The 26636-nt window shown below is 37.4% G+C and overlaps 1 protein-coding gene across 4 annotated transcripts in view; it reads right to left on the bottom strand.

Annotated features, from left to right (window-relative positions):
• Positions 1–15850, bottom strand: part of kcnh4b (potassium voltage-gated channel, subfamily H (eag-related), member 4b) — a 42194-nt gene extending 26344 nt beyond the window's left edge. For all 4 annotated transcript variants that reach the window (XR_016147037.1, XR_005625630.2, XR_005625631.2 and 1 more), the window contains exons 1-4: positions 15343–15850; positions 7864–8097; positions 5429–5560; positions 5029–5159 (exon numbers count right to left, since the gene is read on the bottom strand). Coding sequence is in view for 1 of the 4 variants with exons in the window: in XM_039691292.2 (XP_039547226.2) it covers positions 5029–5159; positions 5429–5560; positions 7864–8097; positions 15343–15418 (573 nt within the window). In the remaining 3 variants the exon portion in view is untranslated. The remainder of the gene's footprint in view (positions 1–5028; positions 5160–5428; positions 5561–7863; positions 8098–15342) is intronic.
• Between the last annotated feature and the right edge of the window lie 10786 nt (positions 15851–26636).

The following is a 26636-nucleotide window of genomic DNA, read 5'->3' as shown; positions in this document are numbered from 1 at the left end:
GCGAGGAGAGGGGGAGAGACGAGGCACGAGGCCCTGCCTCCTCGTGAGCCCCTCTGGACCCAGCCGCCGACAGGAGCAATGCAACCGAGGAAGCGACACTGCTATTTGCAAACTGAGACAGCATCCACTGCCGTTCAGACCCTCTTGGGTGGAGGAAACTGTGTGCCCAACAGTCTCGACCAAGGATGACCTGGAGGAAAAAGTAGAAACTGCTCTTTTACTGGAGTGTAAAAGCGTGCAAGCGATTTGCAAAGATTAATATAAAGGTTAATACAATTTTACACTCACTTCTTCTGGAAGTGCAGCAGGGACACGAATAGTTATCGATTCTTTTTTTTAGGAGCAGCTTCTTAGCAAAACCAGCTTTATACTGATCCTCGTTTATAAAGCAGTCTGGTAGTGAGAAATGATTCACGAATCGCGCAAACATGAAAGCATTAACGTTGATTGTGGGGAATATTCTGCCACAGCGTCTTCAGCGGTTCGGATTTAGGATGAAACACTACTGTCAATCAACAATCATGGGTGGTGTGTCTGACCGTGTGACGTCACACGGTCGAACGGATCAATTTGAGACTGGGATAAAGATATAAGGAGATTAAAACAAAAAATATGGACAGATTTTTATCATTATATGATGGTTGTGTACAGGGACTGCCAACACACATTTCAGTACAATCAACTTGAAAAAGTGCATGTACCATAATGACCTCTTTAAGGTAAAATCAAAGTTGTGTGTGGAAAATGTCATGTTTTAATTATAAAAACTGTACAATTGCAAGGCTTTACCAAATCTAATAAATAGGAATTATTAGGTTGTTTAGGTATTATGTGTGCTTTATAATGCATTAAGAATATCCTTATGATGCATTGTGTATAAATGCAGGCTTCATCTGGTGTTTTAATGCATTAAACTCTTGAAAGTTATAACCACAAATAGGTAATAATGTATTGTAACTGTTGTTAATATTATTTACTGCATCAGATGATACAACATATCATAAGGTTGTTAATAAGGCATTATGCATCTATTGCATTGAGAATCCCCTTATAATGCATTATAAATATGGGCAGAATTCAAAGAAAGTGTTACCAAGTACATTTGATCTTTATTTGCAAGGGCATCACATGACAGATGACAAATCTTGGCGTTTCTTTAATTTAACTTTTACATCACATAGGTCAGGGGAAGGGTCAAACTAATGGTCTTTAGTCAGGATTAGTTCGAGGCAGCAAATCAAGTTTCTAATCCAGCATGCTCTCATCTGCCACACTCTTCATTAAGATTTAAGAACAGACACATGATGCAGCTAAACACACGTCACCTCGTGCCTTTATTACTCTCGCTGAAGATATTGTTTTAATTTGTCAAGGGGTTGAAAGATATGTTAGGCAAACTTTAATCTTATTTAAATCAAAGCTGCACCTCCTTGCAAGCAACTGTGTTTGCTCAAAATTTGCAGACACTCACCTAAAGTATTATTAGGAACACCATACTAATACTGTGCTTGACCCCCTTTCACCTTCAGAACTGCCTTAATTCTACATGGCATTGATTCAACAAGGTGCTGAAACCATTCTTTAGAAATGTTGGCCCATATTGATTGGATAGCATCTTGCAGTTGATGGAGATTTGTGGGATGCACATACAGGGCACCAAGGTCCCGTTCCACCACATCCCAAATATGCTCTATCGGGTTGAGATCTGGTGACTGTGGGGGCCATTTTAGTACAGTAAACTCATCGTCATGTTTAAGAAACCAATTTGAAATTATACGAGATTTGTGACATGGTGCATTATCCTGCTGGTAGTAGGCATCAGAGGATGGGTACATGGTGGCCATAAAGGGATGGACATGGTCAGAAACAATTCTCAGGTAGGCCGTGGCATTTAAACGATGCCCAATTGGCACAAAGGGCCTAAAGTGTGCCAAGAAAACATCCCCCACACCATTACACCACCACCAGAAGCCTGCACAGTGCTAACAAGGCATGATGGATCCATGTTCTCATTCAGACTCATCAGACCAGGCAACATTTTACCAATCTTCAAATGTCCAATTTTGGTGAGCTCTTGCAAATTATAGCCTTTTTTTCCTATTTGTGGTGGAGATGAGTGGTAACCCAGTGGGGTTCTGCTGTTGTAGCGCATCCGCCTCAAGGTTGCACGTGTTGTGGCTTCACAAATGCTTTGCTGCATACCTCGGTTGAAAGTGGTTATTTCAGTCAAAGTTGCTCTTTCAATCAGTTAGCCCATTCTCCTCTGACCTCTAGCATCAACAAGGCATTTTCACCCACAGGACTGCCGCATACTGGATGTTTTTCCCTTTTTACACCATTCTTTGCAAACCCTAGAAATGGTTGTGTGTGAAAATCCCAGTAACTGAGCAGATTGTGAAATACTCAGACCGGCCCGTCTGGCACAACCATGCCACGCTCAAAACTGCTTAAATCACTTTTCAATCCCATTCTGACGTTCAGTTTGGAGTTCAGGAGATTATCTTGACCAGGACCACACCCCTAAATGCATTGAAGCAACTGCCATATGATTGGTTGATTAGATAATAGCATATATGAGAAATTGAACAGGTGTTCCTAATAATCCTTTAGGTGAGTGTACATTGTTTCCTATATTGAGTAAAAAACATTTTTAATAGACATGCATTTACAAAATAACTGGTTTAATATAAATTTATAGCAAATCTCAACTGGATGATTGTTCTCATTGCCCAGCTCAGAGTGTTTTAGCCAACTATATTAATGTGTATAAATGCTTTGAAGCAATGAGTTCTTTTCCACTTAATGTGGGCGGCTGAAGTCATCAAAAACACTTTAAATCATAAACATTTGTTTGCTCTGTTTATAATGAACATCTAGCTGGCTGATATAAGAGGTTTTGATCACATCAGTAATGCAGGCTGAATATATATATATATATATATATATATATATATATATATATATATCATGGAAACTAGATCCCCTGAGCACAACATATGTTGTAGAATTTCCAGCTTTATTTGGTAATTATAGTTTATTGAAAACTACATACAAATTTCTCACACTGGCATGTTGCTAAGATAATTTTTTAATGATTTATGAGGCCAGTGAAAATATTGGCAGGCACATTCATGAACTACTGGGCCAAAAATCCTTATTGTTGAGCACCACTCATGATGCTTTTGTTTGTCTATTTTTCTCTCAGTCAGTTGGAGTGTGATACAACGAAGCCAGGTGGCTCTGCTGAGAGCGAAGCCGAGCTCAAAACATGGCCATCTGTTACCAGAGTGATCGGAAGTGTGACCTGCCAGTCTGCCCTGGTGTTCCACCATTGCCATGTGACATGTGACATGGAGAATTAGACATCCTAAAAACTTTTTTACAGTCTTTGAACAATTGATTTTATCAAGCTGTTGCTGACAAGTGGCTAAATGGGACTATAGGCTGTCGAGGAGATTAAAAATCATCATGCCAAAGAGGTAAACTCTGTCCGCTTTTACAGCCTTGTTATGCTTATAATTGTGATCTTACAAACTACTGTATTCTAAGATTAAAAGATTAAAGATTAAAAGAGATGGTGACAGTGGTTGGGTCCGTGGTTGGTGTAAGTTAGTTAGTTTATAACAACTTTAGCTTTTTACTTCTGGCGACTGCATTCAGGCTTCAAAATTCATAAAAGTTATCTGTGATTATTATAAACATGGCCTGTTAATCATTATATAATGCATTTTATTGGCGTAATGTTATTAGTGCTCTTTATGTAGGGTTGGTGATTTGAACAAACCCCAGACCTAAGCACGCAGCTTATCCCATCCCAATAAACAACACAATAACATATCAATGTCACCATCATGGCAGAACATTGTGTAGAGGCAAGAAAATTCTCACAGATTTGTATTGTAAAGTCTAGGCCAATTCTAAAATTGTATTTAAGTAAATTACTTGATAATATAATGTTTGCCATAGTGCAATAAGACTTGTAACACTGCAAAATGCAAAAAAATACAGTACATGACAGGAAGAGTGAAATAAAAAAAATAAAAAAAAAAATAGATAAATAAATAAATGTCATTACTCAACTCAAAAAAATAAAGGTTATTGATTGGCATCTATGGTTCTATTAAAAATCTCTCTCTCTCTCTCTCTCTCTCTCTCTCTCTCTCTCTCTCTCTCTCTCTCTCTCTCTCTCTCTCTCTCTCTCTCTCTCTATATATATATATGTAACCCCTTCACCCAGGTCCTACTCGCCCCGCGACGAGCGGGCCTCGAACCCGGGTCTCCGGCGTGAGAGTCGGGCGCTCTAGCGAGGGGCTAAAGACTGCAGCCCCTAGCGTCTGTCGCTAGAGCGCCTATTGAGATCGGGGAGTGAGGTTTACTCGCACAGCAACTACTAGCTGGCCTCCGTTACACTCACCCCCCTAAACCTCACTCTCATCCGGGTCACGGCACCAATGTAACCCCTTCACCCAGGTCCTACTCGCCCCGCTCCGAGCGGGCCTCGAACCCGGGTCTCCGGCGTGAGAGTCGGGCGCTCTAGCAAGGAGGCTAAAGACTGCAGCCCCTAGCGTCTGTCGCTAGAGCGCCTATTGAGATCGGGGAGTGAGGTTTACTCGCACAGCAACTACTAGCTGGCCTCCGTTACATATATATATATATATATATATATATATATATATCTTCTGTAAATGTATTTTTTCAACAACTGGAGTACACCTCGTTGTGTATAATGCAAGAACTAGATTTGCAGATTTTAGAGAGCACAGAAGACTGAAAGTCTTTCTTGACTTGTCAAGAAATCCAGAAGTTTTTTGAATTTGTATTATTATGATTTTAATAACCAGAGTTTTTTTTGTTATGCATTTCCCAATTGGGATACAGGATTTTTCAATTTTTAGAGAGTTCAATTAAATATTAATTAAAATTGATTTACATCCCTAGAATTTATCATGGCATGTCCATGAGAAATTATTACTCAGAAAAATGTTTTAATGGAGTTTCGCAGTTTTAGTAGTTCATACTTGTACTCACCCGACTTAGGCTGACATCATTTTTGCTGTCACGGGTAAACTGGCTGGTTAGCTGGTAAATCATGGTGCGACCCCTCCTTCTGGCTTTACTGATATGAGAGTTTCCAGTGGTCCTGTTGAATGGCTTATTATCTGCACAAAATGAAAAGTTTTGTAGATGTAACCACCAGTTTGTGAAGACTATATAAAATATTATTTTATTACATTATATAGTATCTTTGTTTTTTCACATATGATTTTTAGTTTATTTTCATTACACAGTACATGTGTCCTCTAGCTTCTAAACTTGCTATTTCTTATCAAATGTCGAAAACAATAAGTGTTGACAACGAAAGAAGCGCTATTCATTTTATAAACATTTAAAAGACAAGTGAGAATGATGTTTTTAGTGAAGACAGTACCATCAGTTCTGCTGCTGTGATGACTCTTTCCATATGTTTCTGTGATATCCTTGAATGAAAAGAGAAAAAGTACCATCTCCCCCTTCTCATTCTTTATGGGCACGATGTCCAACAGACACCAGAACAAACTTCCTGTGATAAAACACCAAAAAGAGGAGTTACACAGAGATATACTGTATGCCTACCTCTAAATCTGGGGACAAACCTCAAAGACACTTAACTCTTACAGTCTGAACAATATAGTAACATACCTAGCTAATGTTGACATTGTGTTTGAATTCTATAGCCAGAAGAGAACTGGCCCCCCCAATATCGTAATATTTTCGTGTATATAACACCAAAATGTAGTTTTTCCAACAGTTCTCAGCAGGCGACTAAAGATTTATGGAATTACTTTTAAGCTGCTCCATGATAAGAATATACCTAGAGGTGGGTGATATAACAAATGTGGTTGGCTACTAAAAGACGGGTCATTTTCTATCATATGGTAATATAACAATCTATTCTGTAAAACTCCTTTGAAATGATGTGTAATGTAAAAAGTGCTTTATCAGGAGTTTTCAAAGTGTGGGGCGTGCCTCCCCAGAGGGGCACTATAGACCTTATTCAGAGCAGCGCCATGACAGGTATGAAAGTGAGGCTGTGAGGGATAGACTCACCGTGTTTCCAATGGCATCCGCTGTAAAAAGCTGAATAAAGCGGCTAGATTACTTACAATTTTCCGCAGCTTACATTGTCGGGAGTTTTTTGTCAACTGACATTTCTTGGAAAGATATTTTTCCAGTGTTTCATGAGCAGAACAATCCGAAAACACATTAAATAACAGTACAGCCCATTGAAGAGATGCATGACTATCCCTCACAGCCTCGCTTTCATTCTCATTAAAAATCAAAGATGGCGCTGCTGTGAATAAGGCGTATAGTGCTAAAAAAAATAATAATAATAATAATTAATGATGGATAATGTCAAGCAATACTTCATAGCAGAAAAAATACTTTAAAAAGCGAAAAGATGCAGGTTTTTGGACAATAGACGCCTAAGATAAAATACTAAGATTTTGACACTGATGACATGCAACTTGTGCGTTTACTGATTGGGCTCAAAGCAAGTATGATTAGTCCTTGAGGGAACCGATTGTCCCAAATGTGAGTTTTTCCCTTGAGAAAACTCCGCTCTCATCTGTCCCTCTTCTCGAGGGGAGAAGGACTGACACCTGTCCCAGGCGATTCAGGTCCCGCTCGCGCTGAGCAGAAGTTCTTAGACTTTGAAAACCCCTGTGCTACAGTATATAAACCTGACTTTACTTGATATTGGACAAGGCCTAAAAAACTCAAGCAACCGCAAAGCAATGACCAAGCAAACACCCAGATCTGAGAAGACTACTCACATTTTATTCAGAAAATGTAAAAATCAAGTTAAGTCCTGTTTATATATACCACTTTATACAATACAAATTGCTTGAAGTCAGCTTTACAATTGTAAACAGGGGAACAGCATCAATTTCACAATGTCTTCAGTGATGAATCTGTTTGAGTTAAAATTAAAAATCTATGTTACCTGCAATTTTTAAGCACTTTTGAAAATATAAATTAGCTTGTTCATGTGGGTTTTAATTTGTGTGCTTCAGGATGCATCTTCTCATTCATTCCTACCTTGAACTCAAAGTAACTTATTCTCTTACACTTCAATAACTATAGTAACAGAGATATCTATTTTTGAACTGCATAGCCAGAGGAGATCCTGGTGTTGCCTGTTTTCGCTAAAGGGTTTTCTCTCCAACAAGGGTTTTTCTCTCCAAGGGTTTTTTCCAACAAAAAAAGTTGTACGTTCCTTGCCACAGTTTTATTTGGCTTGCACACTGGGCAGGGCAAGTTAACTTCTTTGTGACTTTTATATGCATTGTTTTTTTGATCATGGCAGTGATTACCCAACATATCAGTTGTGTAAGAAAAAATGAAGTGGACTTCGAAGATCTCAAAAATGAAATTTATTACAGCATAGCAGTGGCAAGGCACACGAAGCACCTTGGGTTCACCAGCGTCAGAATGAACCCCGCACATTCAAATCTTCAACCTTTTATCCTGTTACTGTCCTCTTAATGTAAATGAAGTTGCTCTTGTCGTAACAGCTGTGTTCTGTCTTTGATCTTCTTTCAAATAAGAACGGAAAAAATTTTAAGGTGATAACATCTCTTTGAAGCCCCCTAATCAAGATGGTTCTTGAATACCTGCTGTCCTTCCCACACTATAGGTTATGAACCTGACTGTGATACTTTTAAGATTGTAAGGAATTAATTCTATGATAAATAAGCTCTTTTAAGTGAAGGAACCTTTCAATATAATCTATATTGGAGTGGAAGTTGGATCGAAGCAGACTATAATTTCTTACAGTTGTCAATTGAAGTTAGTACAGTATTATTACTACAGTATTATTACCATTCTTCTTGTAGAACTGCACCTCAGCCTGGTACTCCTCCTTGCCCTCTAGAGCTTTCTCCACACTCTGAATAACCTGCTCACTGGTGCTCAAGCCATATAGGAAATGACAGCTGCAGTTCTTCTGCATCACCTCTGTCCGCCCGAACCCCGTCAACTCACAGAATCCATCGGAACAGTATACAATGGGATAGCCACGTTGACCCTGAGCATTCCCAAGGAGGAAGTTGCTGTCTGAGGAACAAAAAAGTGATGAATATTAATGTTTTGAAAGACATTGTAAAGTTAGTTGTGAGTATCGTGTTTTGTGTAGTACTGTTGCTGTACTGTTTTATAATTTCCAAATCAATATCTCCACGTGGTCTTCACACGTCTTCGCATTTCTACTTACATGACGTATTTCTGGTATTTAGTTCAAGTGGATATTAATTCCCCCTTATGAATAAAAGGTTTATTAAAGTCTAAAAATAAGAAAATATACTTTCAGTCTACTTTGTATGTTCTCAAAAATATACTATATATGGCCTACTTCTGATATAGCTTACTTAAAATTGCACTTGTACTTGACTTATACCGACAGAATAACGTGACATAATATGCATGTATTTTTAGGCTACGTGTCACGTTTATGACATATTGACAGCACTAAAAAAAAATATTTACATATTGACAACACTAAAATGTAAATTTACTTACGAACAATGAACAACTGTACAGACGTACAAATTTGTATGTATTCCTATTATGAACATTAAAATCGTGGCATTAATGTTTTGACTCTATTGTGTTGTCATGTTTTTAGTCACACTTATTAAATGCAGTTTACTCAAATTTACAAAAATCTGCTCTATTCGTGACTTTAGCTGTAAACTCATTTAGAAAGATTTCATAATGTTAAACAAGACTAGGTAACACTTTATTTTACGACCCGCAAACAACTGTGTAAGTACACTGAAATTACGGTGTACGTTTCTGTAATTATAGTGTACTTCCGTGTAGGTATAAGGGAACAATATGTTAAGTTTGGGGTAATAAAGGGGTAACACAAGCAAATACAAGCAAATTATTTAATTAGTTAAAAAGATAACAGGTACCTATTCTGTTAATATATTCCAGGCAAAAATTGTACGTCTGTTGTTTATAAAATGTATCACATTTCTGGAAAAATATGTTCTTGTGCAATGTTAAAGGGTAATTTTGACATCTGTGGGTTATATATATATATATATATATATATATATATATATATACTATGATAAAAATTACATTTATTGGATTTTAATTTAGACCGTACCATGTGGTAATTAGTACTTACCTTATACCATTGAATTGCAATAACACTTAAATGTCAGGGCAAATATACTGTGTAATTAAAACGATTTTTTTTTTTATAACAGTAGCTTTCTCTGCAATTACAGTGCAAATAATGTTGTTTCGTATTGCTACATAGTAAGTAGCTTTGTTACCCCCTTGTTCTGCGTAGTTACAGGGTAAGTGTAACTCCTGCGGGCTGTAAATTAAAGTGGTGTTTGTTACCCCTTTATTACCCCAAACTTAACATATTGTTCCCTTATACCTACACGGAAGTACACTATAATTACAGAAACGTACAGCGTAATTTCAGTGTACTTACACAGTTGTTTGCGGGTCGTAAAATAAAGTGTTACCCAAGACTACACTAGAACCCAGTTGCGAACCCAGTTGTTTCATGTACAATACAATTCATTGTAGCTGAATGTTAGATGGTAAGAATGTTAAAACGGTAAATGGACTGCATTTATATAACGTTTTCACAGACTCAATGGCCACCAAAGTGCTTTACATATTGCCTCACACTCACCCATTCACTCACTCATTCATACATACACTGACGGCAACTCGACTGGAGCAGCTGGGGTTAGGTGTCTTGCTCATGGACACCTCGACACTTGGTCAGGTGGAACCGAGGATTGAACCACCCACCTTCCAGTTTGTAGACAGCCTACATGAACCACTGAGCCACTGCCACCCCACTTAACATCTTTAGAAGGTAGCCACCTCGACGTGGATTTGACTGGGAGAGCTCTTATCATATTGCCCAAAGTCCTGTTGAATCTTTCTGCGTTATGGTGTGGTGTTAGATTTTTGAACAACAGCCATCACAGGCAAGTTCTTAATGATTTTTCTTTCAAAATACGCACCCTGGTCCAAATGCATTCCCTTTGGAAAATACATTCTCTCATTCTCATAAATGCAGAAGAGGTCATTCAAAAGGCGATGGGTAACTTGCTTAGGCTGGTTGTGAATGGGAAAGCCATGTGCCATCTTAGAAAATCTGTTACTACAAGGACATCAGCCACCTTTCCCTGAAGTCTATTTAGCACTCCAAAAGTCTATGCATATTAGGTTCAAAGGTGCGAATTATACCAAATTTATACCTTGAATGCAAGTTTAGTCACTTTGGATAAATGCATCAGCTAAATATGTAAATGTAAGTTAAATCTAATTCAGGCAATAGTCTGGTTTATTTTGGGCAGGGCCAGACAAATAAAAGCTGTTCATTATCCAAAAACAATAAAACAACAACCCAGCAAACACAGAACGCTCCCCTTACGTTCCCGATTGGTCTCATGAGGTTTTTTTTTTTTTTTTTTGGGGGATCCAAACAAGAACATTATAGGAACGTTCCATGTAGGTTATTTTTAGGTTCCATTTTTATAACATAAGGAGAATAATCCAGGAACGTTCCCTTAACCTTAAAGGAAAGTTCTAGGAACGTTCTGGGAACCAAAAACTAACGTTCCCAGAACCTAAATTTCTTTGCTGGGAACCACAATTAGGTTTTTATGTTTTATTAACAAAACTCAGAAAGAGCACATTCAGATAATCTATCCAATCAGCAAAAGGAGGCCTATATATAAATAGCAGGCTCACCTCTATCCCATGACAATTTTCCAGCATCCCTCACTCCCCTCTCTTATCTGTTCTCATCCCAGTCAGGGAAATGGGGGAAGTACTCTGGGTTGTAAGTGTGAACTCGGAAACTGATGGAAGACTTTTGAAACCACCTGACACTATTTATATACTACCACAATCTATAATAAAATCTCAAATGTGCACAAACTCACAGATACAGATGGGGACAAACACTTGGTAACTCTTTACTTGAAGGGGTGTGCATAAGACTGACATGATGATACCTTCATAATCATGACATGATACATGTCATGAATATGAAGTAGGGTTTATGCATTTTTATGACAACTGTCATTAAGTGTCTTCCGCTCAGTTATGACATTTTGAATGCAAATATGACATTGTTTGAGAAGTCTTTGTTATAACACCTTGACATAAACCAATACATCCTGACCTGTGATAAATAAGTCGTAAACATGACATAGCAGATAGATAATTAAACGTAAGAAACAACTTATCATTATGTGGTTGGCTTTGATATTGGCTGTCATGAGGCCGTTCTAACTGTGGCATGAATATTTTTCTTGACCTCAACGACAGTGGTAAAAACTGTAAAATGTTATAACGGTCTCATGAGTCATGACAGCTAATGTCAAAACCAACCACCTGACAGTTTAATGAAATGTTAACCAATAAAGCTACAGGTAGGTGGTTTCTTAAGTTTGATAATTAATCTGTTATGTCATGTTTATGACAGGTTGTGTCGTCTTAGTAATGTCAAGTTGTCATGACAAGGTTATGATGTATTGGTTTAGGTCAAGGTGTCATAACAAAGACATCTCAAACAATGTCATATTTGCATTAAAATGACACTTAATGACAGTTGTAATAAACATGCATAAAACCTCCTTCGTATTCATGACAAGTGTCCTGCCATGATTATGAAGGTGTCATGCCAGTCTTATGCACACCCCTTCAATAAAGTGTTACTAACTTTTCTATTGTGATAAATTACCCAATACAGTGTGACAACATGCCCCAACAGCAGGGTCAATACGTGTTATATGAACTGCATGTTTCTTTCAGGTCATTAACGGTGGAAATGGTCAATAGCGTTTTCTGTTGCTACACGGTATTTGCCTATTCAGAAATGGACATTTCAAATATAAACTACCCTGATAAATATTCTCTGAAGAAAAATGTGCCCTGATCTACATGATATATTTTAATCAAATTAAAGGTTACATAATCAATGAAAGCAAACTGATCAACATTTGTTTTTTGTAGAAGCATCTTCAGTAGGTACAGTAAGTCAGTACCATTAGCTCAGCTTCACTGCATTTACTCTGCACAGGAAAGCTGGTCTCTACGGCAACAAGAGGGCAGCTATTTTAGGCCGTGAGTAAACTGGTGCTCTGTTACCCAGAAACATCCAGCATTGTGAAGAAAGAGCAGAGAAATGTGTCTTAAGAGGAGAAGTTAACATTAACGGCACATCACACATCTCAAACTGTTGTAAGAAATAAAGACCCATGTGAGAAAACATCCTCATAATGTCAAATGTGAAGAACATGACACAAGTAGAGTGAATAAAAAGCACACAAAATGCCTTCTTCTTCATGTTGAGAGTCAACGGCAGCCCACAGCACCATGTGGTAAAACGTTGAAAAGTGAAATTTGGCACATTGATAGTAGAGGAGATACTAAACTTTCCTGACGGCCCCTTCTCAAACACTTTAGCATCACCAGCAAGTCAAAGTTGCACATTTTTTTTTAACCGACACATTATGCTCTGAGGTTGTGTGAACATTTAGTGCTAAAAAAAATCTAGCATAATTTTATAATTATGTATGTCCTTAGTTCAAGTCACATACTGCTTTAAAAAAAAACAGATTGTTGCTAAGCAGCTTCATATTAATAATCAGGAAAATAACCGAGTAAATGTTGTTAAATTCAGTCGGTCAAATACTCATGCAGGGTATAATTATATCTTGCAACATAGCATATTATTAAAAGAAGCTGTGAATATTCATGCAGTTGTGGGTTTGTGTGAGAGAGGTGTTATCTAACAGAAGAGATTAAGTTTGCGTGTAAGCTGTGTGAACGGGTTTCTTCATGACATGGTAAGAAAGCACAGATGGGAGGATTGTATGCTACTTTTATGTCATCAGATTTGTGTGGTATGGCTGCCCATAATCTTCATACAAATACTGTTATGGAAGAACATTATCAAATTTCTTCTGATTTGAAAACTTTGTTGACTTGTGTCTATTTAAAAAAAAAATCTTTATGATTATATTTTAGTATTTTGTGTTGTAATACTAAGTGTAATAATAAGTCGTAGTCATTTCGATATGAAGAGTTCAGATGCAAAAGCCTCTAAGTGCCATTTGAAATTTTCTTCTTTAATGATGATTTTTATCAAACTTGTATATTTAAGTTCAGTAGTTTCACTTAAATAACAATTAATAGGTAATTATCATTGCCATTTAAGTGAAATCACTGAACTTAAATATACAAGCTTGATAAAAATGATCATTTTAGAAGAAAATTTCAAATGGCACTTAGAGGCTTTTGCATCTGAACTCTTCATATTTTGATGCAATAGAGTAAAATTCACATCCTGGTTTTATTATTATGAATGCGAACCTTAACCTGTAGTCAGTCTTTTAACAAGTGTCTGTCTAAGAAGGTTCGGGATAAAAGGATTACACAAACAGCCATGTCCCTTGACATCCACTTTTCCCATGACACACGTGTACTTCAAAGACTAATGCCATGAGAGAACTCCGGCTACTGCAAAACATGAGATTTATCTCCCATGATAAAACAAGAACAAACACACAAGAGTATGGTATCTGTGCACCACTTAAACAGTATTACCTGCTAATGCAGTTATTTTCACTTTAAAGCTTATGATATGCCTTCATTTTGCTGTTAAATGAACAGTAAAATAACAATAATAAAAAAAAACCTGATAATTGATATTCAAGATTGATCCAGCCATTGTAAAAATCTCTAAAAATGTTGATGGCACTTTATTTTAAACTAGATGTACACTTGTCGAAATTGCTTAATTAAAACGAGCTTAAGCAACACAAATATATACATTTTGTCCAAACTTAATTTGATTGTGTTCAATCTACTTAAATATGTAAAATTTAAGTTTACTTAATCTGTTTGTTTTGGATTACATGAATGGTTTGTGTTGCATTAACTGAAACTGGGCTGTGCTTGTTTCCCAGCATGCTTTGCATATGGCTGAAATAAGAGAGAATAAATCTCTAAATTAAGTGTTATTTTGTGTGTTTTTGAGAAAATGAGAAAAGGGGAAGACTTTATAGTGGGTAATTGTGCTTAATGTTCAATTACATTGCAATTATTATTAGTACCAATTATTAGTTGGGCACAGCTTATATTAAATTAAGCTGTGCCCAACCATAGTAAATTAGTTGAATCAACCTTAGTACATTAAGTTGACTCAACGTAAGTACATTCATCTGGAATAACAGAATTGCATAATGCTGAAATAAAGCAAGTTAATTAAGTGGAAAACTTTTCCATGATTTTTTTATGTTCATTCAAAGAGTTATTTTTTACTTACCGGTGTACTTACCTAAGAAAATACTGAGTATAAGGCAACTACATGGGTTACAGTTAGGTCAAGGTTCAGGGTTAGTACCTAGTTTTTACCCAGTTATTGTGATTACTGTAATAAGTTGATTTTATGTGCATGGTGAACATGACTGTGAAATGAAGTGCTATTAAAATGTTTGCCATTTGAAAAGAAAATGCTAAAGAAAAAAAAAAAGAAAAAAAATATATATATGAAGAGTTCAGATGCAAAAGCCTCTAAGTGCCATTTGAAATTTTCTTCTAGAATGATAATTTTTATCAAGCTTGTATATTTAACTAAGTTCAGTAATTTCACTTAAATGGCAATGATAATTACCTATTAATTGTTATTTAAGTGAAATTACTGAACTTAAATATGCAAGTTTGATAAAATGTATCATTCAAGAAGAAAATTTCAAATGGCATTTAGAGGCTTTTGCATCTGAACTCTTCATATATATATATATATAAAAGTTACTTAATTTTATCCAGTCATGCAATCTAGGAACGAACCCATGACCTTGGCGTTGCCAGCACCAGAGAATTATTTAAGATGGAAATTATTTAGGCTATGGCTGAATCAACCACAACATTAGTTTGCCTAATGGAAGTTATTTTTAAGGGTCAGGTCAGTTAAGTCACTTTATTTTCAGGCCAGGAACATTGAAAAGCGCAGCCTCACTGTACATAATTAATGCTCTTACGCTACTATGGCAGTATCACATCTCAGTGCTCAAGGAGGTCATTAAATCAAATGTTTTATAATTCTGGTATAAACTTGCCAATAGTAAATTTCAAGACTCTGACAGTATAAGTTTGTTCAAGACACATGTTTGAAAGGTTAATCTATTTGATGAACCTAAATGAAAAACCTTCACATTTAAGGTACCAACTGTATTTTTTTTCAGCTTGAGTGTTATCAATCCATGCATATGGGTTTGGTGTGTATGCATTTGTGCCAGTACTCACGAGTGCCATCGAAACGAGTTGCAATGGTGTCCAGGAAGGTGTTCTGGGGTGCGAGCAGCCCCTTCATCACTGGCATGATGCCAGGTTTCCAGAGTCAGCAAATGTTTAGGGGAAAAGCCTGTATGAAGCATCAATCTTCACTACATCCCAAAGAAAGGGTGGCCAGGGCAGATGTGAGGTACAGCAGAGAGAGCGCATCCTAAAAGAGCGAACGTCCCCCCAAATGATGACTCCTCACTGTATACTTCCTCAGTCCAGTGGATGTATGATCAAGAAACAAACAAATCCCCTTCCTTGTTAATGCATACCGTGATGAACACTTCCACTTAGTTCGTTATCCTCCGTCTTCCCTGGGGTGTCTCTCTCAGCTGTGTATACCTGCATGATAGGAGAATTCACAAGCCGTGCATCTCTAAAACAGTCTGGGATTGTTTTTGTTCTGTTATACACTGTGGCAGAGCTACATAGACAGTTACATTTGTCTTCACCCCTCCTTCTCCGGCTCTTTCTCTCTTTATCCACACCCACTATTCATTTCCTCCAGTTCTCTTCAGCCACTGAGAGCACACACACATTCTTGAAGGAAATCTATCACACAGACTCATCTTTACATATCATTCCTGTACAGTCACAATGACCTTCAGAATCACAGTGAAATAATTATAATACAATTTGCAGAAACAATTGTGGGTAATAATGGGTCTTTTTTAATGCCTCTGCCTTTTTAGTTCACGCAAAACATGAATGTAATAATGAGAGAAATAACTTTCATAGGAATATTATTTTTATTAGCTTTTTCTTTAATGCAAAGCTTTTCCTTGAGAGCTACTGTAAAAAAAAAAAAGGTCAAAGAAAAAAAAGGTTAAGTTGAGTTCAGTAGAGGTTTCCCAACTCGATTTTAAAGAACACTTAATGCCAAAAAGGTTCTAAATGATGAATGATGTCTGTATGGGGAAAAGGTATAACCTGTTGCATTATCTCATGAATAGTCAATTATAATACTTTTATAATGACTTAACACACAATTAATCATGTATTATCCACTTATTAAGGTGTAATTGATTATTGTTCCCACAGTTATAATGTTAGGGTCCAGCATCCCACAACCCTACAGAAAACAAACTGTAAATAGTTCACAGTTATAAATGGTTATAATATATAAGTCTCATGTCTTGATTTTGTTTATCTATAAGATTTATTAAATTAGGTCATTTGTACTTCCTGTATGTTATAATGAATTATAGCTCCATTTAAAGAGGTCCTAGAATTCCCTTTTACAAAACGTAAAATAAGTCTCTGTTGCCCCCAGAGTGTGTATGTGATGTTTTTAGCTCATAATACCCCACAGATATTTTTTTTTTTTACAGCATGTTAAAATTGTCCCTTTTTGAGGGTCAGTAAAAATGTGTTGTTTCGTGTGTGTCCCTTTAAATGCAAATGAACTGCTGACTGTGTGTGTGTCTGTGTGTTAGCTGCTCCGATTACCTCACCTTGTTGGATTTACCTGTTGGAATTAAACCTTGTTACCTTCTTCTATCATCTTCATGCTGTGTGTGTTTGGTCTTTTCCACACAAGCCGTGACAAACTGGTATCCAGAAAACAAGTGTCTCTGGATCTATTTTATATTTGATCATATTATCAGCAAACAAACAAGCTATTTATAAATTCCAACTTACTAAAATTTAATGATTTAATAGAATTTAAAATAGCCAAAATAATGTTTAAATAATAATAAATAAATAAAATTTAATAAATAATAAACAATCAATTTCCAGAACCTGTTTCAAATGAAATCTACTCCTTATGAACTCAGAGGAACACTCATGTTCAATAACAGAGATGTCTGTCTGTTAAGGGGGTTAAAATGTGGAATAGTCTTGATGATGAACTGAAAACATGTAAATCTATAGGCAGCTTTAAGAATATGTATATAAAAAAAAATTACATTATACAAAGCTGATTAAGTTTAGCTTTCCTTTCTTTTAGTTATTATTTTCGCAAAATGACTTACTGTACGGTACTGTGTGTTAAATAAATAAAATGTAAAAAGGATCGGCGCAATAAGCATAAGCTTCAGCCGACACCTTTTCGGTCAAGCATCTTTTCTTTTCTTTATGTTTTTATTATTGTTTTGTTTCTATGTTTGTTTGTAAATTTCTTTTTGAAGCTGACCGAAATAAAAATTATGAATGAAAAAATGAATCATTCATAAATCAGTGTATAATAGATTGTGTACACACATTGAAAAAGCAAATGCATGACAAGTAAAAATAATATAAATGTAACTTTACCTGTTCTTATAATGCAATATAGGTCTTAATGTTAATCTTTATAAATATATTTATAGAATAGTAATACTTCCTAATAAGTATTAATGGGGCTATATTTCATTACAACCATGGTCTTCATAGAAAGTGTTGACTTAAAAAAAAAAAATAAATCAAATGAACCGAAGATTTTAATTTCTCAGAAGAATTATTATCTCTCACTCACAGTAAGAAATGCAAAAGATAGATGAATGAAATCCCTTGAATGACTTTGCACAGTATACATTGACAGATGCACTCTTGTAAATCCTCTCCGGGTCACCAAAGGATACACACAATGTGTGCTCAGGACATTCAACCCTGCCTCATTTATACAGCAAATGGATCTTAAGCAGAATGAATAAAAGCACTTAGTTAATGGTAGGTCCAATGTTATGGAGCTTATAATAGTTTTAAATAGTTTTGAATTTTTTTCTTTAAACAAATATTGAACATTTGAAATTTAACGAATGTAAATGTTTTTATGTATTTTACAGACAAGTTTTTTCAATCAGCTGTTTTTTTTTTGTTCTGAATTCTTGACTGCAAGTGCAAACTATATACAGATTCAAGTTTTCAAGATTAAGAAGTAATTTGAAACTTCAAATTCCGTTTTGTAAATTCAAAATGAAGAATTCAGATCATACAGAAAGGTCACAGGTCATCAACAGGGAAGAGTAGAGGCCAATTACAGAGCTTTTTTTTCATAAAAATACTAAAAACAAGAATTCAGCTTGATTTTTCATTCATGATCTAGGCCTTGCTTTTTATTAATATGTATTATAATTTATATCGCAAAAGGATGCAAATGTTCGGACGCTCTTGCTTACTGCACTGCACTTTGCTTTATAGCTTTTATATTTTTTCTCCAAATTGCAACTTCAGCAAATCAGCACAGTGCTAAATCGACATAGCTTCGCATCAATGTTAAAACAGAAACTTTTGTAACTGGGAAATTTCTACAAAAAAGTGGTTCCCTTTTCTTTGTCACTCCAAGTTCCGTTGGATGACGACGAATGGGGTTTCGCTTAGAAAGCCCATCAGCTTCGATCAATATAATACAAGCCAAAGAAATGCCATGGGTCTGCAGAAATTGCCTAGCATATCTCTGCCTTACCTCGTGAGTATAAAAAGAGGATGCCGGCAGAATACAGACATGTTTTTGTTCACTCCACAGCAATTTCTGACTTCACTCTACGAGTCGAGCCACTCTCTCAGGTGTTGCTGTGACGGCAATGTGCAGCGAGTTCACATTACCTACTGGTCTTTGCAGTGATCTGCCAGTGAGTGTGTTTCTCCCTGCTCGCTTCAACATCGCAGAGTTTTTTTCTCCGGGTCTATTTTCGTATGTCCTGCGGGTTTCCCTTGACGCTCCAGAATTGGATCTGTTGTCCATCGCAGCATCACAGGGTGGGCTAGAATCTTCAGGAAGTGAAGATAAGACAGTTCTGCCACTTTCGGGTGTGCATATGGCATTTGTCGAGTCAGATCATGAGATGATGGCCATGCTTTCCCGGGACGATTGGCTTTTTGGGTGTCACTCCAATACCTTTTTTTCTCGGATGTGCTTTAGGAGATCTCAATATCCTCGAAGACCCATGTCTTCCAGCGATCCCTCGTTGATCTCCTCCACCCTTCCTTCCCTCGACAGGGCCGCTGCCCATGGGTAAACTGGGGTCCCCCCAGGTTGAGCGCTCTGTTGCGATGCTACTGTGTCATCAGGGTGCTTCTTCTCGGTGCGATCCTTAGCACCTGTCCGACGCCTGTAGCTTTTCGTCAACACTTGTGGCGTAATTCTATAGTGCTACAGGACAGGCTGCCACCTCTCTGCATTCCATTCCAAGGCGGAGATACGCTAGGCAAATTCCGCAGACCCATGGCATTTCTTTGCAATTGGCTCGTTTTATATTGATCGAAGCTGATGGGCTTTCTAAGCGAAATCCCATTCATCGTCATCCGACAGAACGTCTCCGTTCCCTACTCAGGGAACAAGGGTTACATATGTAACCGAGACATTTTCCTATCCGACCATCCTCTCACTGCCATCAGCTTACATTCCGGAGAAGGGAAAACACCTACATCCAAAAGGATATGAAAGAAAATGCTTTTAAAATCTACTTGCTGCACAAACTGCCACTCACATTTACAAAGGATTGTAGTTCTTGAAACAGTTACTTACGGGACTACCAGACCAGACGGAACACACAACAGAGCTTCGTCATTGACATCCCCAGCATACAGCCAGTGAGTTCCAAGAATCTAGTGCTCCTCGACAGGCCATACTGAGTGTAGAGAAACAAGACAATCAACACACTAATCGATGGCACCAATAGGGAGCGAGACCCAAAGGCACTCAAGATCAGATCAGTCACAAGCATCACATTTTGCCGCAGTAGAATCCTCTACCCCAGATATGGCTACGACAAGGATTGTAAACACTGGTTTCCCAACACCGCCTTTACATGAGAACAGATTTTAAGGATTAATGAATGTAGATGAGGAATTTTCAAACGAGCAGCAGCAGGGATACAACTGCATGCTGTCTTCCACAAGCAACAACTTCTGATGTAAACAGGGAACTTCAGAACATTCTGATGAAACATACGACTGCAAATGTGGGGAAGAATGATAGTAAGAGCAGTCAGAACTCCTCAATGATTTCAAAGAACTTTCAATGAACTTTTTGAAACAATTAGAAGACTGAAAGTTCTCAGTCGACCACTTCCAGCGAGAGGAACAAATCGGTTTTCACGATTGCCTGGCCTTAATACATGGCTGCAAAAAACCTGCAATATAACACGAGTAAACTTCATTGACAACTTGAATTTTCAGTTTTCAGAGACAACTGTTCAAACAGGATGGCCTCTACCCAAACAAACTTGGTGCAAGAGTGCTAAAGGACAACATTAACTCCCTCTATCACCCTTCCATAGTGTGTGCCAATCCACTCAACCTGAGAATCACACACACGCCTGAACAAAGTATAAATGAACACAGGACTTCACTCCAGCACCTGAATGGACATGGGGTCGACGACATATGACAAAAGGACAATGATAACACCATTCAGCCACAACAACCTCTGCTCACGGACACATCATCAACTGAGCCCTGCATGCCCACAGAACACACCACAGACAGACCGGGACATATTAGAACTGCTCCAAGATTCAGCTCCCAAGGATGACTTTCTGGAATCAGCCAGGAAAACCACAACAACACATCACAGTCTCTGGTAACACCAGAGAAACAGTCCCTCTCATCTGACATGTTATTCCTCTCTCCAGCTTCCCAACTTCTGAGCTTCTCCAAGAAATTATCTCACTGAACTATCCCACTGCTTTGCTGCAAGCCCCCAAATGTCAACCAAAAAGGGACGACCACCAAAGCACGCAGGCCCAGCTCGCCCTCCCCCTCCTCCTAAGAGCTCTTCCACAACGCCAGGGCTGATCTAGGTGAACCAAAAACAACTGATACTAGCTGTTAGAAATATGTTTCGGGTCCCCGCTATGATAACAGTAACTTTCTCAAATGTTTACTGAACAAGTGGGAACCCAGTATCTTTTTCTATTTCTGTTATATTACATGCAAGAAATCTAAGGTCTTCCCAAGCCAACAGTACAGCAAGCCAATCTAATCTGCTGCCTGTTACATGTCAAACTAATATTGTGTGTGGGAAACAATTACTGTGAAGGTAGCACTTTTAAACATCCGATCACTTAAAAATAAATCTTCTAGTCAATGACTTAATGACGAGAAACAACCTGGATTTTATGCTTCTAAATGAAACTTGGCTAGAAGACAGCTGCAGTGTAACTAAGCAAGTATAATTTGGGAATTACCCTTCTTCCGAATATTTAGTTAGATTTAGTTAGTTAGATTAATTTAATTTAGTTAGTTGTTGAAGCTAGTATGCAGGATGCGGATGTTATGGATTGACAGTAGAAGAAAGAAGGAGAGCCAGGACCATGGAATGTGAGGGGACCTAGTTTGGTCTGGTTCAAGGAAGTCATAAGAATTGACCAAAGTTCAGCCAGAGCTTTGGATGACCGAGGCAGAGCTGGAGGAATTAGAAGACTGAGGTGGAGCCAGGGGGGACCGGGGACCAAGGGTGAGCCAGAGATATGAAGGATCAGAGTGAAGTTGTAGGATCAGAGGACCGAGGCAGGACCGAGGCAGAACTGGAGGATCAAAGGACAAAGGTGAAGCTGGCCATTTACAGTAAGAAACTGAGACTAAGCCAGTGGGATTGAGAAACAAGGCAAAGCCAGAGGTGTGGAGGACCCATGTGGAGTTTAAGATTGAGACCCAAGACAAAGCCAGAAGAATGGAGGTCTGAGGTGGAGCCAGGGGTTCACAGGCCAAAGTGGAGGATGGGGAATGAGGCATCCCAGTGGAGACAACAGGTTGGAGGACCATGGTGCAGCTGAGGGACTGAAGAGCCAAGGTGGAGCTGAAGGATTAAAGGGCCAATGCGGAGGGAAGAGATCTGAGATCACAGAAGTTTTGGCGGGTCAGGAAACCTTGATAGAGTGGGTAAAGATGGAGGTCCTTCGTCCCCTGAGTGTTCATCACCTCTGGAGGGACAGGGCTATAGTTTTGGATGGAACCAGATAAGGAGGAGGGGCTGGGTCTTGGCAGGACTAGGGAGTATATCATGCTAGACAGAACTAGCAGAAGAGCAAAGGTAAGAGTTAATTAAGACAGACTGAACCATCAGAGAATGAGGAAAAACTGCTTTTATGGCCGGGATAATGAGGATTGTATCTACCTCAAGCAGGATTATAGGGGTGGGCATAACAGGGCTCCAGACTAACATTTAAAAGCAGTGTCATCGGTATCACCAAGTTTTAAAGATGGACTAAGGATTTGACACCTGGTTTGGTAGCACTAGAGAGGGGAGGAATGATATTAATCATAAAATTGTTATACGTATGTAAGGGTCTATGGCAGGCTCAGGGTCTGTTTTTTGCACATTTGCGCAGGCTTAGGGTTTATGGTAGGCACGTGCTCGAGGGCCATAGCTGTGTGTGCTGGGAGAAGGTCTGTAGTGAAGAAGATTAAGAGCTCCAGGGCTGGAGTGGCTCAGGGATGAGCTCTGGGGAGCAATGAATTGGAGGTCATCCTCCATTATCCCATCATTTGAAGAGCCAATTGGCAAAAAAAAATCTAAAACTGGCAAAACACCATTGGCAAAGACCATTGGCATGTCCTAATTACTTCAGAGGGTGCTTGAAACCTTTGAAACAAATTAGGAGGATAAGCTGGACAACCACTTGATATATTTGTCAGTCTAATCAGTTATAGTCATTGATCTAATTGCAGGCTTTTTATTAACGAACACGAGAGAATAATCCTAAAGTATGTGCAAACATACCTTCTTAACAAAGGCATGTTAAGGCAAGATTAGACACTAAACTGTGGAAACAAAGGAATATATATATATACAATAAGCTCAACTAGAAATATGTGATGGTTAATGAAATATTTGTGTAGGCCAACCTAGAGTTTCACTCTGCAAAAATAATTATATTTCCAGTCACATTTGGATTACAGAAAATGATCTCTGTTTGATTGTTTCATATTTTGTTCACTCTATAATCTTCACAATCAAACATTTTTAGTTGTACATTGCACCACGGCATCATCCAATGTCTAGAACCCTAAGACACCTGCTTGGCTTAGAAATACAAAAATACAAATAAAAGTTTGCGCTCCTGCTACTTGCCGGAAAGCTTGTTGGATTCTCTGTTTATATCTTACAAACGCTGCAGCCAAGAACCGTGAAGCATGGGTCAATCGGAGGTCCCTTTGGCCCCATCTGAACCCACCGTTCATCGCAAGCTCCGAGATCACCCAGGTGACACAACAGCCGATTATTAGGAAAAAAATCAATTTCAATATCAATTTGTGTATTATAGCAGGAACTTGTGGTCGATTTTAAACCAAATATGGTACATGGCCATGTTTTTATATTATAGGAAATTGTCAATTTTTGTAAGCCATTTATATTTGATGCAATTAACAGTGATTTACTTCTGGCAGTCATGATTGTTGGTATATTTGAGTGAAATTTAAGAAAATGCTAGCATTTTCCCCAAAGAAGACTTGATTAAACATATGGTTGCAGAGTCATAATGGTTTTCAATTTAATTTCAGTGTAATTTCATTTCATGTGACTTGTCATGCATCCTCATAATGTGCTATGGTCTTGTGAATAAAATTTTGTTAAATTCAGACCTAGCATTCGGCAAATAAAAGACAATTAAGGATGCTTTTCCACTGCGTGGTACGACTCGACACGGCACGGTTCGCTTTAGCTCGGTTTGCTTTTCCACTGCAGTTAGTACCGCTTCAAAGTAGGTGGGGTTATATGGGTCCAGTGGTAGCCGTGTGTGGCTAAGTGCTGGCCTACTTCTTGAAACACTTTTTCATTCCGTTTTGTCCCATCCAGCTCTTGCTGACCAAGATACAGCCATTTTTAAAAAAAATATTTTTAATTTATTTATTAATTTAAATTTTTTTTATTCAAGCAAGTCAAGCAAGTAGTTTCAGGTGATACAGTGGTGGCTGTTATTGGCTATTTAAATCTAGTGGTGTCTGGTGTCACGTGTTGCAAATACAATGATGCGGGTAAAGTGGAAAAGGCCACAAGTGAGCTGTACCGAGCCGAGCCATACTGTACCATGCAGTGGAAAAGCGCCACAGCGTGCCATACCGAACCGTGCCATACCGTATCATGCCGTCGAAATGCACCATTAGTCAAAATTAGGCAACACCTTCATTAGTTTATATCTTTGCAGAGCTTAGATGCATCTTAAGATGAGAACTTTTTGTCATGGCGGTCTCAAGGCGATGTGAGCTAGATCATTCGAGAAGTTTAAAAACTTAAAATTTTCAGAAAATGGACAAAAAGTTATAATAATATATTTTTATATAAATTAATAATATGAGATCTTTGTTTTATAGGACTTGAATGAATTAATGATTCAAAGGAAGCATTTGGCATAATACAATTAATAAAAATGGTCATATTTGTAAGTACTAAGCTGAATGATGAATACAATGTTAATTGCACATAATTTGGTTCTATTAGATGCATAGTTTGTTATTATGTTATGACTAATACATTTACACATTCTCATCATCTTTCCCTTTCAAACTGAACATGTACACTTTAGTCAGATTAGAATTTCATATTAATGTTGGAATACAAATTCCACTTCACAGGGCACTTACAATCAAATGAAACAGACCTAAACACAATATGTTGCAACACCCACTGTATAACCAAGGCCCAAACAGCTGAAAGGCATTCGGAATCAACTAGAAAGATTTATTATAATATAATAAATCTTTATTATAATTTAACATAAGCATTAAATAATCAGAAATAGTGTAAAGATGTGAAAATGATTAAAATATGCCATATATGCCAATATCGCCATCAAACATTTAAGATTTCAGTCTGCAACCCAATGTCAAGATTCGAATATACAGTACTGCAATCAAAGAGAAGTTCTCGCTGTTTCTTGTGGTAATTTTAGCCAGGGTCATTTTTATCAGGGTTTCGTCTAATCACAGAAAACAACTAGAATAAAGCAACCATCAGAAATAGGGCACTGCTAAAAATATTAACCTACATACAGTGAAGAACAGAGGACAGACCTCAGCCAGCAGAAGAACAAGGGCACAAACCTATAGCACACTCCTCAAGGGGTCTATGCAGCACAAGCCTCTTCATGTCTAATAGTGCTTTCCACAGCATTAATACAGATTTTCAAGAAACTAGAGAACAAAAAGTGCTTGGTGAAATTCAGAGGAATACACCATGGTAACTGCAGGTACTTGCAGATAAGCTATATTTTAATAATATTGTGAGTTTGGGCTTTGGCTCAGCTTTTCAATGTAGATAAATATGAAGGTTTGAGGTATGCAGTACCATTGTACTCCTGGTTATAGATTTATTTTTATTTATTTTTTTTTTTTATTAGAGTAAATGTCATTATTAACGTCAAAACTCACACCTTCCAAAGACGAAAAAAGAGAATTATGGTTTATGATGGGGATTATGATTTTGTGACTGGTAACACTTTACAACATTATATATTACATTAACATTTACATATGCAACATGTATTTTCCAACATTCTAGACTGCATTTAATGAATATCTGTTTTCATACATCTATATTCATTCATCTTGGTTGATGTTATTTTAATATAATACAATTTGTTCATTGTTAAATTGTGTTATGTCTTAATGATGCTATACATCACTTTAATATTAAATGAAATAAGACTCCATAAGGTGAGCCATTGGAGAGAGGGAAAAAAAATATTTGTTTGTTTGTTTTTAATGAGAATGTGCCACTGTTATATCATCACTGTTGTTACAACACTTCATTCTTCAGATAAAAAAAAAAAACAAAATAAAAGAAAAAAGTCAATTAATCCACAAAATTTTTCAAAAAATACGATATTAACTCCAAACTTGCATTTTTCCAAAGTGTTAAACTATGTGGTATAAGAGAGGGATTGTAAGCATGAGATCTTTCATTGCCAAAATTAGACCAATATGCATTTTATTTCCATGAGTCATGGTCAAATTTCTGCATACAGAAAAGAATATTTAGACTTATGTGCATTTTGTCAAGGCACATTTATGTGGTCATGTGCAATTTGAATGTACATAAACATTCAAATGTCCATAAAATGGATATGGAGTGACCAAAACGGAAATACCAGAAGAAAAAGATTTAACGGGAATCTAGCGAACTCTGTGTTTGGACCATGAACAAAGAAAAATCTGGAATGATTTTTCCTCTCCTTTATTCTCCTGTCTTCATGTTAATATGTAACAGACACTTTTCACAATCCATGATTAACCCTATCCTCTCCCCCTGTACCTGTAACATCCTTATCCTTGCATGTCAGAATTAATTTTTTTGGGAGATGTTTTATTTACCTCTAAATTACTAGATTTTA

Source organism: Pimephales promelas, chromosome 17, assembly GCF_988280905.1.
Source record: "Pimephales promelas chromosome 17, fPimPro1.hap1.1, whole genome shotgun sequence".
Classification (NCBI taxonomy): domain Eukaryota; kingdom Metazoa; phylum Chordata; class Actinopteri; order Cypriniformes; family Leuciscidae; genus Pimephales; species Pimephales promelas.
The sequence above is the reverse complement of the archived record's forward strand: the minus strand, read 5'-3'. Positions and strand labels throughout refer to the sequence as shown.